At 41.9% G+C, this 15,255-nt stretch overlaps 1 protein-coding gene across 1 annotated transcript in view; it reads left to right on the plus strand.

The window, feature by feature from the left end:
• The window catches only part of LAMA3 (laminin subunit alpha 3), a 191,470-nt gene that overhangs the window by 57,804 nt on the left and 118,411 nt on the right, over nucleotides 1–15,255 (plus strand). Inside the window, exons 8-14 of the mRNA XM_026659438.1 lie at nucleotides 1,845–1,963; nucleotides 4,115–4,205; nucleotides 5,009–5,140; nucleotides 10,970–11,032; nucleotides 12,446–12,484; nucleotides 12,626–12,763; nucleotides 13,608–13,742. Coding sequence (XP_026515223.1) covers nucleotides 1,845–1,963; nucleotides 4,115–4,205; nucleotides 5,009–5,140; nucleotides 10,970–11,032; nucleotides 12,446–12,484; nucleotides 12,626–12,763; nucleotides 13,608–13,742 — 717 coding nt within the window. The remainder of the gene's footprint in view (nucleotides 1–1,844; nucleotides 1,964–4,114; nucleotides 4,206–5,008; nucleotides 5,141–10,969; nucleotides 11,033–12,445; nucleotides 12,485–12,625; nucleotides 12,764–13,607; nucleotides 13,743–15,255) is intronic.

Consider the following 15,255-nt stretch of genomic DNA (forward strand, 5'->3'; position numbering starts at 1 on the left):
GCCCCTGTCAAGGCTGTATCCCCACTTTGAACTTTAGGGTACAAATGTAGGGGCCTGCATGAAAACTTCTAAGCTTAACTACCAGCTTAGCTCTGGTCCCGCTGCCACCATTCTCAATGGATTCCCTCCCTGGGAAGCCTTGAGAAACCTCTCACCAATTCCCTGGTGAATACAGATCCAAACTCCTTGGATCTTAAACAAGGAGAAATTGACCCTTCCCCCCTCCTTCCTTTCACCAACTCCTGGTGAATACAGATCCAAACCCCCTTGGATCTTAAAACAAGGAGAAATCAATCAGGTTCTTAAAAAGAAGGCTTTTAATTAAAGAAAAAGGTAAAAATCATCTCTGTAAAATCAGTATGGAAAATAACTTTACAGGGTAATCAAACTTAAAGAGCTCAGAGGACCCCCCTCTGTCTTAGGTTCAAAGTACAGCAAACAAAGATAAACACTCTGGTAAAAGGTACATTTACAAGTTGAGAAAACAAAGTAAAACTAAGACGCCTTGCCTGGCTTTTTTACTTACAAGTTTGAAATATGAGAGACTTGTTTAGAAAGATGGGGAGAACCTGGATTGATGTCTGGTCCCTCTCAGTCCCAAGAGCGAACAACCCCTTAAAACAAAGAGCACACACAAAAGCCTTTCCCCGCCCCCCAAGATTTGAAAGTATCTTGTCCCCTTATTGGTCCTTTGGTCAGGTGTCAGCCAGGTTACCCGAGCTTCTTAACCCTTTACAGGTAAAAGGATTTTGGAGTCTCTGGCCAGGAGGGATTTTAGTACTGTACACAGGAGAGCTGTTACCCTTCCCTTTATAGTTATGACAGCCCCATTCAAGCAAAGAGGAGGAAAAGCTCCATACACTAGATGTTAATAGAGCTTTGACTTTTTACCTGGAGCAGAGTAGAGCATTCAGGTCTTCCTCTGAACTCTTTGGCATGATTTCAGACCAAGTAAAGGGCCACCCAGTCTCCACCCAGAGGATCTCTGCCTGGATTTCTGGCTCTATTTGTTTATGCTACCGATTGGCCGATGTTGCACCTCTGAAAAAGGGGATGGCTCATTTGATGCAGTTGCAGGCGGCTTCTGTGGCTTTTCTGGCTAGGCTTCCCATTTTGGATATTTGTAGGGTGGCAACTTGGTCATCGCTCCGTATGTTTGCCTCTCATATGCTATCTCTCATCAATCCAGAGAAGATGCAAGATTCAGACGAGTAGTCCTTCAGTCCTTGTTCAAGTAGACTCTGAGCCCACCACTAGTTCAAACCGCTAGTGAGTCATCTGTAGTGGAATGGAAATGTGCAGACACTCAAAGAAGAAAAAACGATTACCTACCTTTCCGAACTGTTGTTCTTCGAGATGTGTTGCACATGTCCTTTCCACAACCCGCCTCTTTCCCCTCTCTATCAGAGTCTTTCTAGTAGGAAGAAACTGAGGGGGATCAGGCAGTGCTGCCCTCTGTATCTCTGTGCAGTAGCACGGGGCACCAGAGGGCACTCACGCTGCCCCCAAAGGTACGGCTAAAGGAAAAATCTCTGACAACTGTGCACAAGGTACACACAAACACCTTCAGTGGAATGGACATGTGCAACACATCTTGAAGAACAGTTATGGAAAGGTAGTTAACCTTTTTTTTGAGAGAGAGGGGGGCACAGCCTCTCTCTCTGGCAAGCCTGGTAGCACATGCTGTCTTATGTTTAGAGATGATCTCAAGTTGGCTCTAGTGTGAAAGGCTCTTGGCTGATTTTAAAAAAAAATATACAAATTTGAGCATCCTTTTTTGATTATAATAGGTTACTGAATTACAGCCTAATAATGAAAGCTGACTTGTAATATTTCTTCCTCAGCCTGCAACTGTCATGGACATGCTACTGATTGCTACTATGATCCTGATGTTGATCGACGCAAAGGAAGCTTAAACGTCCATGGGTGGTATGAAGGTGGAGGGGTCTGCATTAATTGCCAGGTAATAAAGTGCTTTTATTTCATAGGTTATACATGAATGGGACTTGGAAAATGTGCATAGAAGACTTACTTTTCTCAGGCTGATACTTTTGAGATGGCCATTTTGAATAGTACCATTAGAATGACATAATCGCTCATGCTCCAGCCAGGAAGAAAAGTCACTGAAAGTAATTAATGTTCTATGAGGCCTGAAAAGGGATCACCTAACTACAACAATCACACTTTTAAAGAGAACCCACTACTGCAGTTCCCTACTTCAGTGGTTACAGCAGAGTGGATGAAGAGTGGATCTCTCACTGCACCAGTCAAGGAGGAGAGGGAGTTGTAGGGGAGCAGTGCTCCTCCAAGCAAGCGAGAGAAGAGGGAGGGAGCTCTCCTTCTGCTGTAGTTGAAGAGGAAAAGCTGGGTCTCCTCCGGTTCCCGTTACTATAATGCCTGAATTCTTTTAAAAAGGGTTAGAGACAGACACCATGAAGTCCACTAGAGACTTTGCTATTGCCAATCTATTTTATGCGGAAGGCGCTCAGATATTATAGTGATGAACAGTGGTAAAAAACCCTACGATAGATGGATAGATAATAACCCCTGCTTCCAACCAAGGCCTGTTCCCTCTCTCATCTCACCGTTGTTTTCCTCATTCAAACCAGTGGAACTTGTTTATTAATTTATAGATCACACCTGCTTGGACCAAAATACAGTCACACAATTTAAGAACAACATTGACACAGAGTCAAGAAAACGATGCACGCTGTGCAAGTAAAAAGTTTAGTTGTGCTGTCAAAAATTAAGGAACAAGGAAAGGAAATGTACAGTGCAGCTATAGTTTGAGTATTTTTTTCCATCTTTTTGCTAAAATAAAATCAGCTGCTGCACAAAAGGCAGTTAGAAGTAAATAAAAGTTCTTTTTATTAAAGAGAGGAAGAAGAGATCTTTGTCTTCCACTTAACATTTCTATGTAGGGCTTTGTTCAACCAATGCTGTAAGATTTGTCATATTGGTGCTTCCTGTTAGCTCTTTATTCGTGAAAGATCATGTTTCCTAAATTGCTCTCAGTATATAAAAGAGCAAACCTGACCTAAATCCATGAGGCCTGCAACTGATAATTGTCTGTAATTTGATTTTGTGGAAATTAAATTGCATTAAATGAATTAACCATAAAATCTAATTATAACATTTTCTTCATAGATGATAAGGCACATGGATTTTACTTTACTTTTTCCATTTGTGTCATGGAAAAAAGTGTTTGAAATGCATGCCTGAATGAAGAACTAATAGAACGTGATGCACGACACATATAGCTAGATTCTGTTTCTTTAAAGTCTGACAACAACAGTGCCCCATATATTCTGTACTATATATCTGTGTCAGACAATATATTGCTGTTAAAGAGATTTAGCTAACGAGAGAGAACTGTGCTTTCCATGTTCTCCCTTACATAAACCCCTATATTGCTTTAAAAGGGAGAAGAGACAGAGATACCCTGAAGTCCACTAAGGACTTTACCCTATGACACAAGAAATTTGTTGTAATTCAAATGAATGAACACTATGTTTTCTGTGAGTGTAAGACACATTAAGATGTTTAAAAGGCTGTCTCCTCTACTTACAGAAACTTTATTTTGTGCTTTTAATTTTATTTCTAGACGGATAATTTTGCTTTCATTTGACGTTTCTAACCTTAGTTTGAGAGTAATTTAGTCACAAAGATGTACCTTTCAATATGGAAACAGCATGATGCTGTGTGCAGTCAAACTACATATGTATGTATGTAATGATAAAAAGGCAAAATGAAAAGAAAGTTAAAGAAATATCTGATAATAGTATAAAAAATGACAGTGCTTTTTCCCTGATTTAAATTAGCAGAATGTTGATTTAGGGATTTTGTGCAATGTTTAAAATTTACTAATTGTTAAAAATTCCATCTGTTTATGTGAAATTACCCTGCTTCATAATGTCATGCAAAGATCAGACAGGTAAAGAACAAGAATAAAATGCACTCTTTATTGCAGTCTTGCTGGATTTTTCCCACATTGATCCTGACTGTATAGAAGAAGAACCTAAATTACCATCTTTCAGTCCTGTATTTGCTTATGTATCCTTCTGCTTGTTTTTCTTTCTCATCTTATGTTTTTCTCTCACTTTATTCTGCATAGCATAACACAGCTGGAATTAACTGTGAACAATGTGCAAAGGGGTACTATCGTCCTTATGGCATTCCAGTGGGAGCTGCTGATGGCTGTATATGTAAGTCTTTCTCTGTTTGGTTATCTCTCACAGTGGTATTTCCTGTCAATCAGGGCAAGGACTGTGTCTTTTGGGATAAAATTTTCTGAAGTGCCAAAGTGATTCAGTCCTATTGACTTTTAGTGAGGCTAAGGCTACGTCTACACTACGGGGGGGGGGGGGGAATCGATTTCAGATACGCAAATTCAGCTATGGGAATAGCGTAGCTGAATTCGACGTATCTGATCTGACTTACCCCGTTGTGAGGACGGCGGCAAATCGACCGCCGTGGCTCCCTCGTCGACGGCGCTTACTCCTACCTGGGCTGGTGGAATATGCGCGTCGATTCGGGGTTTGATTATCGCGTCCCGACGAGACGCGATAAATCGATCCCTGAGAGATCGATTTCTACCCGCCGATCTGGGCGGGTAGTGAAGACAAGCCCTTAGGCTCCTACTATGAGGCAGTTGCAGTAGTTCAAAGACAAAGGCATGGACGAAGGTTTCTGCACAGGTGGAGGAGAGGCAGTGGCATGCAAATACCAATGTTGTCTGAAGGTGATGATAGGAACATATGCAGAAAAATACAGCTCTGAGTTAAGGGATTTGTAAATAATAATACTTACCTATCTCCCAGGGTTAATTAATTTATTCAGCACATTGAAGATGTGAAGTAATATGTAATTGTTAATTTGTAGCATTATTTAAATAATGATGCATTTACAAGTACAATTGAAATGTCTATAGTTACAATGTTATGTTTCTTTGCCAAAGCAACAAATCAGTTAATTTGAAGAAAGCATTTAACTGTTGTTATTTATTTAGCTTGCAGTTGTAATCCAGAGCATTCAGATGGTTGTGAGGAAGGATCTGGTCGCTGTCATTGTAAGGTGAATTTCCATGGCGAAAACTGTGAACAATGTGCTGAAGGATACTATAGTTTCCCATTCTGTGTCCGTAAGTATTGAAGTGAGATGCGTCTCTGTTTCACGGGCTTCTACTAATTTTAATAGGCATCTATATTATAAGTCATTATACATTACACTGCATGTATATAAAACAGTCATCATTTCATATTCTCAAATATTTACAGACTTTAATAAATTATCACAATACCCAGGCGAGACAAGTAAGTATTATTATCCCTGTTGTACACAATGGATAAGAACAGAAGTTAAGCTAGAAATCAGAGATTTAGCTACATTCCCAGATTTTGACATTCATTTAAGATACTTTCGAAATGGATAGAGCCCAAGTCTTGAAGCCAGGAACTCACGATACCAACTCTGCCATGGAGAAATTGCAAGGTCTTGAGGAAGTCATTTAACTGTGGTTGTGTTTCTCTAGCTATAAAATGGAGATTTGAACTCACCTGAATTGGTACCTGAAGTAGAACATGACTCTTGTAAGAGAAAGGGGGCAGCTTGCCAGGCATTCTCCTTGAGGACCCCATAGTTTTAAAACTTACCCCCCATGGACCAAAATAGCCTTGGTTTGTTAACTTTCTAGGGATTCTGCAGGGCCTGCACATTGGAAAGGCTCTAGTGGGACTTTGTGAAGATCTTAAATATATCTTTTCCTGCTAGGTTTTTGCTGATACACTGATTAATGGTTAAAGGACGGGTTACAGGAGTGGTTTATGTCATGGCTGTATATTTAAGAATGGTCAGAAGATGATTGGAGCAAGGTTGTGTGTATAATGAAAATAAAATAAATACATTAATTAAAAATAATGTGGCATGAAAGCATCTGAATATGTAGAATTTGCCCCTATTCAAAATTGCAGCTAAACGGTGTCTAGATCTATTGTTTTAAAAAAAAATAGGCTATTACTTTAAAATGGAATGATGAATGTTGAAATAAAGAAGAGCAGTGTACCTCAAAAGCCTCTCTCAAGAACAAATTAAATATAATTCAGAAAAATGTAACAGCACCAGAATTGTGTTTACTGCATAAAAGCAATGGCACTAGGAGCGGATTCCAAAAAAGTTGACCCACTAGAAATGTTTCTAGCCCAAAGGAGAATTGTGTTCCTGGTGGGTGATTATGTATTGCCCTGGATCAGCAACTTTGGGCGTGGTTCACCGCTGTGATATTCCAGGTTATGTTGTAAAATTGAATCTATATGCACAATACAGTAGAAAGAGAAATGTCAGAAACTGAATGCTGATGGAGGCCAATTTCTGCAACACAGTATATCTTCCCAATACAATGCAACTTAGATTATCCAAAGCTCACTTTGTAGAGTCATGTGCCCTGATGTAAGGGGCGCTCATCTCTGGAGCATCTGAATGGCTGGGTGGGGTACCATAGTCCTTTTCTTGCCCTTGGTGCCCCCTGCAGGCTGTTGGCCAACCTTGGTAGGTGTTGAGTGGCTTGACCCTCTGGCCAACAAAGTCCAAATGAACCCCTTCTGGGGTATTAACGAGTCCAATAAATGATCTCTTTGCCCTTGCTGGGGTCTTCAGCAGTGGCTCTGAGCCCTTTAAATTAAGCGTTTTGTTCAGGTTTCCAAATAAGCCCTGTCCCCTACTTGACGTATACACCACTTTACCTGTAACTGGTGGGGGAACTCAGGCCCGCCTGCTACTCTAGGTTTCAACCCAGGGACTCTACACACAGCAGCTGTGCACTGCTCATCTTCAACACTGCCCTGCTATTTCCCTAGGCCTCTTCCTACCAGGCCCTTTGATCACCAGGCCAGTGTCCTCAGGTCCTTCTCCTCTGAATCCCAGCTGTAAATGCTGTCTGATTGTCAGGCTCCTTTGGCCAGAGAGGAGCACCCTTCTTCATTCCTCTGGTCCCAACTGAACTGCTAAGGCCTGGCTGCTCCTTTTGTCTGGGCCAGCAGGACATGATTGGCTGTTGCTAGCCCTTCTAGCCCATGGAGGACCTGGTCTCTGTGGTTTACAAAATTGCTGCTCCAGAGAGTCCTCTCTAGGCAAGCTTGGAGGACCCACCTTCACTGCTCTTTTCCTCTCAACTCGCTGCTTCTTGGGGCAGGGAGTAGTAGGATTGAAGGGCCCCCAGCAAGGAACCGCAAGGGCCAAATACACCCCGTCAGAGTGCTGCTCAGATGGAGCATAATCCAAAGCCCACTGAAGTCATAGAATCATAGAATATCAGGGTTGGAAGGGACCTTAGGAGGTCATCTAGTCCAACCCCCTGCTCAAAGCAGGACCAATTCCCAACTAAATCATCCCAGCCAGGGCTTTGTCAAGCCTGACCTTAAAAACCTTTAAGGAAGAAGAGTCCACCACCTCCCTAGGTAACCCATTCTAGTGCTTCACCACCCTCCTAATGAAAAAGTTTTTCCTAATATCCAACCTAAACCTCCTCCACTGCAACTTGAGACCATTACTCCTTGTTCTGTCATCTGGTACCACTGAGAACAGTCTAGATCCATCAGGTAGTTGAAAGCAGCTATCAAATCCTTCTTCTCTTCTACAGACTAAACAATCCCAGTTCCCTCAGCCTCTCCTCATAAGTCATGTGTTCCAGCCCCCTAATCATTTTTATTGTCCTCTGCTGGACTCTTTCCAATTTTTCCACATCCTTCTTGTAGTGTGGGGCCCAAAACTGGACACAGTATTCCAGATGAGGCCTCACCAGTGTCGAATAGAGGGGAATGATCACATCCCTCAATCTGCTGGCAATGCCCCTCCTTATACAGCCCAAAATGCCGTTTGCCTTCTTGGCAACAAGGGCGCACTGTCGACTCATATCCAGCTTCTCGTCCACTGTAACCCCTAGGTCCTTTTCTGCAGAACTGCTGGCTAGCCATTCGGTCTCTAATCTGTAGCATTGCATGGGATTCTTCTGTCCTAAGTGCAGGACTCTGCACTTGTCCTTGTTGAACCTCATCAGTTTTCTTTTGGCCCAATCATCTAATTTGTCTAGGTCCCTCTGTATCCTATCCCTATCCTCCAGCATATCTATCACTCCTCCCAGTTTAGTGTCATCTGCAAACTTGCTGAGAGTGCAGTCCATGCCATCCTCCAGATCATTAATGAAGATATTGAACAAAACCGGCCCCAGGACTGACCCTTGGGGCACTCCGCTTGATACCGGCTGCCAACTAGACATGGAGCCATTGATCATTACCCGTTGAGCCCGACGATCTATCCAGCTTTCTATCCACCTTATAGTCCATTCATCCAGCCCATACTTCTTTAACTTGCCGGCAAGAATACTGTGGGAGACCGTATCAAAAGCTTTGCTAAAGTCAAGGAATAACACATCCACTGCTTTCCCTCATCCACAGACCCAGTTATCTCTTCATAGAAGGCAATTAGGTTAGTCGGGCATGACTTGCCCTTGGTGAATCCATGCTGACTGTTCCTGATCACTTTCCTCTAAGTGCTTCAAAATTGATTCCTTGAGGACCTGCTCCTTGATTTTTCCAGGGACTGAGGTGAGGCTGACTGGCCTGTAGTTCCCTTGATCTTCCTTCTTTCCTTTTTTAAAGATGGGCACTACATTAGCCTTTTTCCAGTCATCCGGGACCTCCCCCAATCACCATGAGTTTTCAAAGATAATGTCCAATGGCTCTGCAATCACATCTGCCAACTCCTTTAGCACCCTCAGATGCAGCGCATCCGGCCCCATGGATTTGTGCTTATCCAGCTTTTCTAAATAGTCCCGAACCACTTCTTTCTCCACAGAGGGCTGGTCACCTCCTCCCCATGCTGTGCTGCCCAGTGCAGCAGTCTGGGAGCTGATCTTGTTCGTGAAGACAGAGGCAAAAAAAGCATTGAGTACATTAGCTTTTTCCACATCCTCTGTCACTAGGTTCCCTCCCTCATTCAGTAAGGGGCCCACACTTTCCTTGACTTTCTTCTTGTTGCTAACATATCTGAAGAAACCCTTCTTGTTACTCTTAACATCTCTTGCTAGCTGCAACTCCAAGTGTGATTTGGTCTTCCTGATTTCATGCCTGCATGCCTGAACAATATTTTTATACTCCTCACTGGTCATTTGTCCAATCTTCCACTTCTTGTAAGCTTCTTTTTTGCGTTTAAGATCAGCAAGGATTTCACAAGCTGGTCACCTGCCATATTTACTATTTACTATTCTTTCTACACATCTGGATGGTTTGTTCCTGCAACCTCAATAAGGATTCTTTAAAATACAGCCAGCTCTTCTGGACTCCTTTGCCCCCTCATGTTATTCTCCCAGGGGATCCTGCCCATTAGTTCCCTGAGGGAGTCAAAGTCTGCTTCTCTGAAGTCCAGGGTCTGTATTCTGCTGCTCTCCTTTCTTCCTTGTGTCAGGATCCTGAACTCGACCATCTCATGTTCACTGCCTCCCAGGTTTCCCATCCACTTTTACTTCCCCTACTAATTCTTCCCTGTTTGTGAGCAGCAGGTCAAGAAAAGCTCTGCCCCTAGTTGGTTCCTCCAGCACTTGCACCAGGAAATTGTCCCCTACACTTTCCAAAAATTTCCTGGATTGTCTGGGCTCCGCTGTATTGCTCTCCCAGCAGCTATCAGGGTGATTAAAGTCTCCCATGAGAACCAGGGCCTGCGATCTAGTAACTTCTGTTAGTTGCCGGAAGAAAGCCTCGTCCACCTCATCACCCTGGTCTGGTGGTCTATAGCAGACTCCCACCATGACATCACCCTTGTTGCTCACACTTCTAAACTTAATCCAGAGACTCTCAGGTTTTTCTGCAGTTTCATACCGGAGCTCTGAGCAGTCATACTGCTCTCTTACATACAATGCAACTCCCCCACCTTTTCTGCCCTGCCTGAACAGTTTATATCCATCCATGACAGTACTCCAGTCATGTGAGTTATCCCACCAATTCTCTGTTATTCCAATCACATCATAGTTCCTTGACTGTGCCAGGACTTCCAGTTCTCCCTGCTTGTTTCCCAGGCTTCTTGCATTTGTGTATAGGCACTTAAGATAACTCGCTGATGATCCTGCTTTCTCAGTATGAGACAGGAGTCCTCCCCTCTTGCGCTCTCCTGCTCGTGCTTCCTCCCGGTATCCCATTTCCCCACTTACCTCAGGGCTTTGGTCTCCTTCCCCCGGTGCACCTAGTTTAAAGCCCTCCTCACTAGGTTAGCCAGCCTGCTTGCGAAGATGCTCTTCCCTCTCTTCGTTAGGTGGAGCCTGTCTCTGCCTAGCACTCTTCCTTCTTGGAGGAGTAAGTCTTTGGAAGTGTAAGTCTTTGGAAGTCTTTCCACGGGTTTTGAATCAGGTCCATAATCAAAGCTGACAGAGGAGAATCTTTTGGGGGCATATCTCCCTTTACTTACCTGGTGGATTTCCAAATGGAAATCTGCCCAGGAGTTATTGCAAGCACCATTATTAACTCCATCTCTTCAAAACAGGGCAGAGGTAGGGGACAGGAACAGAAGATAGAATTAGTGGCAGCACAGCTCCTGAAAGCAGTAGCATTGAAGACAGCACCTCTACCCAGTAAATGGTATCAGAAACCCCTCTGCAAAAGGCGGGGGAACAGGAAGGTACCATGTAGATTTTCCAGCTGATGGTTGGTCTCCCGGGGTTGTCCCCTCTCAAGGAATAATCAGGCACTGGTTTGGATTTGAATTGGGAACATGGAGGTGAAGGGTTCCAAGTCTTGTTATTACCAGTTCCCTATTGTCAGTTCCTTGAAAACAAATATAAAAGCTGACCTGGTTACTGGAGTCATATAAATACCGTATATTATTTATGATAAAAAGCACATGGGTTTTATGGCATGATCTTAAGTGAAAGAAATCTAGGATCTTATTTGTAACCAGTATTCCTAATGGCGTTTTTTTTATTTTAAAGGAATTCCTATTTATCCTTTTACTACTCCAAATCCAGAATACCCTGTGGCTGGTGGTATTAAAGGCAAGTTCTTTCTTTCTTTCTTTCTTTTTTTTATTGTTTCAGAAATGTTTGTTCTTGTTATGTTGTCATGTTTGGTGCTATTGCAGTAATGTCTTTTTCAATGTTTGTCTTCTTACCAGAAACCCAACATATATTCATGCTTATATTAAACAATTTAATGTGCTGACCCCAGAATGAAAGATGGGTAAAAATAAGTTCAGCTGGCCGCAGGCAACACCTGCAGAAGAAGCTGACCTTTTTGCTTGACACCATCATAAACTGATCCATTTTAGGATTCTCTGATATATGAACAGCTTGTTAACTATCTGCCAGTGAAAAATCTCTTACTTAAGGCTACCTGACCTCTGCTTCTGGTCTCTCCTGCACCTGGCAAATACTGTATAATGCCCTTGGCAATGCAGCATTTTGATTTTATAACTGCTACATGTTTCTTATTTAAAGGCCAATGCAAAACCAGTTGAAATCCATGGAAAGATTCCATTCAATTCAAGGGGCTTTGCAGTAAGCCCCAACTCAAGTATATACTTTCACATTACAGAACACTACAAATGTGACTCAAGTAAATAAGTATTTAAACTGCATTTTGTTGCTGATAATTAAAAAAATCTAGCACTTTTTTTAAGATCCTAGAAAATGTAATATTTGCTTAATATTCAGTAGCGTTCGCTGAGTTGCTGTTGATGTGTGTGCTGACAAAAGGGCTTTCATCTGTTGAACTAGTGAATTCTTTCAGATATAATCAGACAAACATAAATCCATTTCCATGTTTACAGGTCCTAATTGTTTTCCTGAAAATGTCTGTAGAGTGCTAGATCCCCCTGTGTTCACCCAAAAGCTTGTTCATTTAAAGCCAATCATCTCCTCTTTGTTTGATTCAGCTGGGAGGAATGACACTAGATGTGTGTCCTCAAAAATAGTTTCACCGACAAACCTATGGCTCAGAATTATGGTTTTCTGCAGAAATCTGCATAGCCCTGTGGGTAAATCCTTTTCGTTCAGATTTCTAAAATGAAAAGAATAGCAAAGAGTGATAACTAACTGAATAAATCTACATGGGAAGAAACAGAACTACAATTGCTCAAGTTTTAGCCAGTAGCACAAAAATTGAGGCATGAGAGAGAGAGACTTGTCTCTTGATGGATGCTCCTATGGTTATACAAATTGTAAATTTGTATTCCTGACAACGTTGATTATAAAGGAATTTGGCAGAAAAATAGGTGATTGCTCACGTTTTGAAAATGGGATTTGTGTGCAAGTGGCATGTAAGTAATTGTATTAGTTACAGAGTAATAGCACTGTTTTTTTAACCAGTATTAACCCCGGGTCTGTTATGCTGCACAAAATGTAAAGGGTTTTTATAGGTTTGTGCTGCAGCTTTGTTCAGCTCTTTCTTTCTTCTGTTTATGTCTGAAGATGGCTGCAAACCAGGATTTTTTGGCCCTCAATGCCAGCGTAAGTTCCATAGTTTTTTTTTTTTTTTTTACAGTCTGAACCCAAATTACAGACAAATGCCAACATTTTAAATCCAAATGTAATGTGAACTTCAAGACTGTAACTCAGCAAATGTTTTCTTTTACAAAATGTGCTGTTTAGCTTGCCAGTGCTATGGCTCGGGAGTGCTGGATGGCAACTGTGATGGAAAGACAGGACAGTGCAGATGTCGAGTTGGATTTCAGGGGCTTTCCTGTGATGCCTGTGCAGTAGGGTATTTTCAATACCCTTTCTGTCAGAGTAAGCAACAATACTCTCTTTCTGTCAATATCACCCTGATCCTGTGGATGCATCCTTGTTCTATGTAGAGTTCAGGAGGAGTAAGGATTGTGTCCTTTTGCAGGACTGAGACTTTAGTAAGTGATTCTGCATAGAATGATAGGAAGCAAAAAGTGAAAAGGTCCAGAAGAGGGTTTTTTCCCCCTAAATCATACAGGTACCTTCAACTCATTGACTATTATCTAATGCATGATGCATCTATCAGATTCTGATTTGACTATGGATTTAATAATGTGTGACTGATAACAGTTTAACAAAAATGGAAAAAATTCCATTACCTTGGTTTTACAAAACCTTAATTTTGGGCCTAGTTTGACTTGACAATGCCCCTTTGATGTGTCAAGCTATGATTGCTACAGTCAGTGATAGAAAGCTGTTTGTTTTTTTAAAATACTTTTACTATACACCTACATACTGGTGTTGGTAATAGTCTATAGATAATTTTTAAAATGTATTTCAGTAGACCCAATCCAAACTGAGATTATAAAACCAGACCACTGTTGTTTACTTCACAAGTAGTCTTGAAAACAGTGGAACTACTTCCAGTGTAGAGTACTGCCCCATCTGGCCCTGAATGAGAACATTGACACTGACATTTGGGCCAGATTCTGCCATGCTTACTCACACTGATTAATACCTTTCTTCACAAATAATCACTTCAAAATCCATAGAGCTAATCAACAGCATAAGGCTGGCAGAATCTGGCCATTAATACTGGAGATTAGGAAGAAGGGAATGTTTTTAGGAAGGAGGAAGAGGAATATCTCTGCAGCGGCTGCCTCTAAAATTCTCTTCTTGTTTGTAGTGTGTGCATGTAATTCAGCTGGTGCCCTCCCTGAAATCTGTGATTTCCTTGGAAAATGTCTCTGCCGCTTTGAGGTAGATGGACCTCAGTGTGACAGCTGTCGTCCTGGCTACCATTCTTTCCCTATCTGTCAAGGTAAGATTGCAGGTGATACGTATAGCATTGAACTGGCCACTGAGAGGCTGGACTGGAATGACCGTACTTTAAGATTCTGTTTTTGCATTGACTGGGGTAGTATTCATTATTATAAATAGGTAAGGTTCTCTTACATTCTGTATGGTGAAAGTTCATAGTTTCCCCTTGTTCTGTCATTACTTTTGACTATTTAGAACACTAATTGCAGGCAAGCCTCGAAATCTAGTTATTAGGTCTTATTTTTATATTTCTCTATGTTTCATGGACAGATTGAACCCTGTAGTGGAGGTCAACAATCCGCACAAATGCTCTTTTAAAAAATAAAAGGTTACGAAAACCCTTTTCACAGAGATGTTTACAGCACTAGCAGTATTATTGACATCAGAAGAAATGAAGTATACAAAGATGTGCTATGAAGGATTTGTTTGTTTTTTAAGAGGGTCTCTGCTAGCAAGAGCACTTACATCCTTATAAACTTTCTGTTTTGTAAAATGTACAAAGAAGTTTCTTTTTATTTTGTAAATAAGAATCCATTTTCCCCTTGTCAGTCATTCCATGTGTATTTTGAGAGCAAATGAAAGACCCTGGACCAGTCTCTGTTGTCTCATTTCTATCATGAAAGCCCATCACCATCATTGGAGTTGCACAGTTGTGTTTGAGGGAAGAATTTGGCCCACATATCCAACTCCCACACCCTACGTTACTGCCCTGATGCAGAGAGCGGGTACTGATCAGTACTCATGGACTATAAGCTTATACATAAGAACAGCTATACTGGGTCAGACCAAGGTCCATCTAGCCCAGTATCCTGTCTTCTGACAGTGGCCAGTGCCAGGTGCTTCAGAGGGAATGAACAGAACAGGTTATCATCAAGTGATCCATCCCCTGTCGGCCATTCCCAGCTTCTGGCAAACAGAGGCTAGGGACACCATCCCTGCCCATCCTGGCTAATAGCCATTGATGGCCCTATCCTCCATGAATTTATCTAGTTCTTTTTTGAACCCTGTTATAGTCTTGGCCTTCACAACATCCTCTGGCAAAGAGTTCCACAGGTTGACTGTGCGTTGTGTGAAGAAATACTTCCTTTTGTTTGTTTTAAACCTGCTGTCTATTAATTTCATTTGGTGACCCCTAGTTCTTGTATTATGAGAATGAGTAAATAACACTTCCTTATTTACTTTCTCCCCACCAGTCATGATTTTATAGACCTCTATCATGTCCCCCTGAGTCGTCTCTTTTCCAAGCTGAAAAGTCTCAGTCTTATTAATCTCTCCTTATATGGAAGCTGTTTCATACCCCTAATCATTTTTTTGGCCCTTTTCTGTACCTTTTCCAATACCAATATATCTTTTTTGAGATGGGGTGACCACATCTGCACACAGTATTCAAGATGTGGGCGTACCATAGATTTATATAGAGGCAATATGATATTTTCTGTCTAATATTTTATCCCTTTCCTAATGATTCCCAGGGCTGGAAGCCTCCGGCCGCCCCCCCCCCGCAGGGGGGGGGG

This window comes from Terrapene carolina, unplaced genomic scaffold (assembly GCF_002925995.2).
Source record: "Terrapene carolina triunguis isolate 2854851 unplaced genomic scaffold, T_m_triunguis-2.0 Scaffold58, whole genome shotgun sequence".
Lineage (NCBI taxonomy): Eukaryota > Metazoa > Chordata > Testudines > Emydidae > Terrapene > Terrapene triunguis.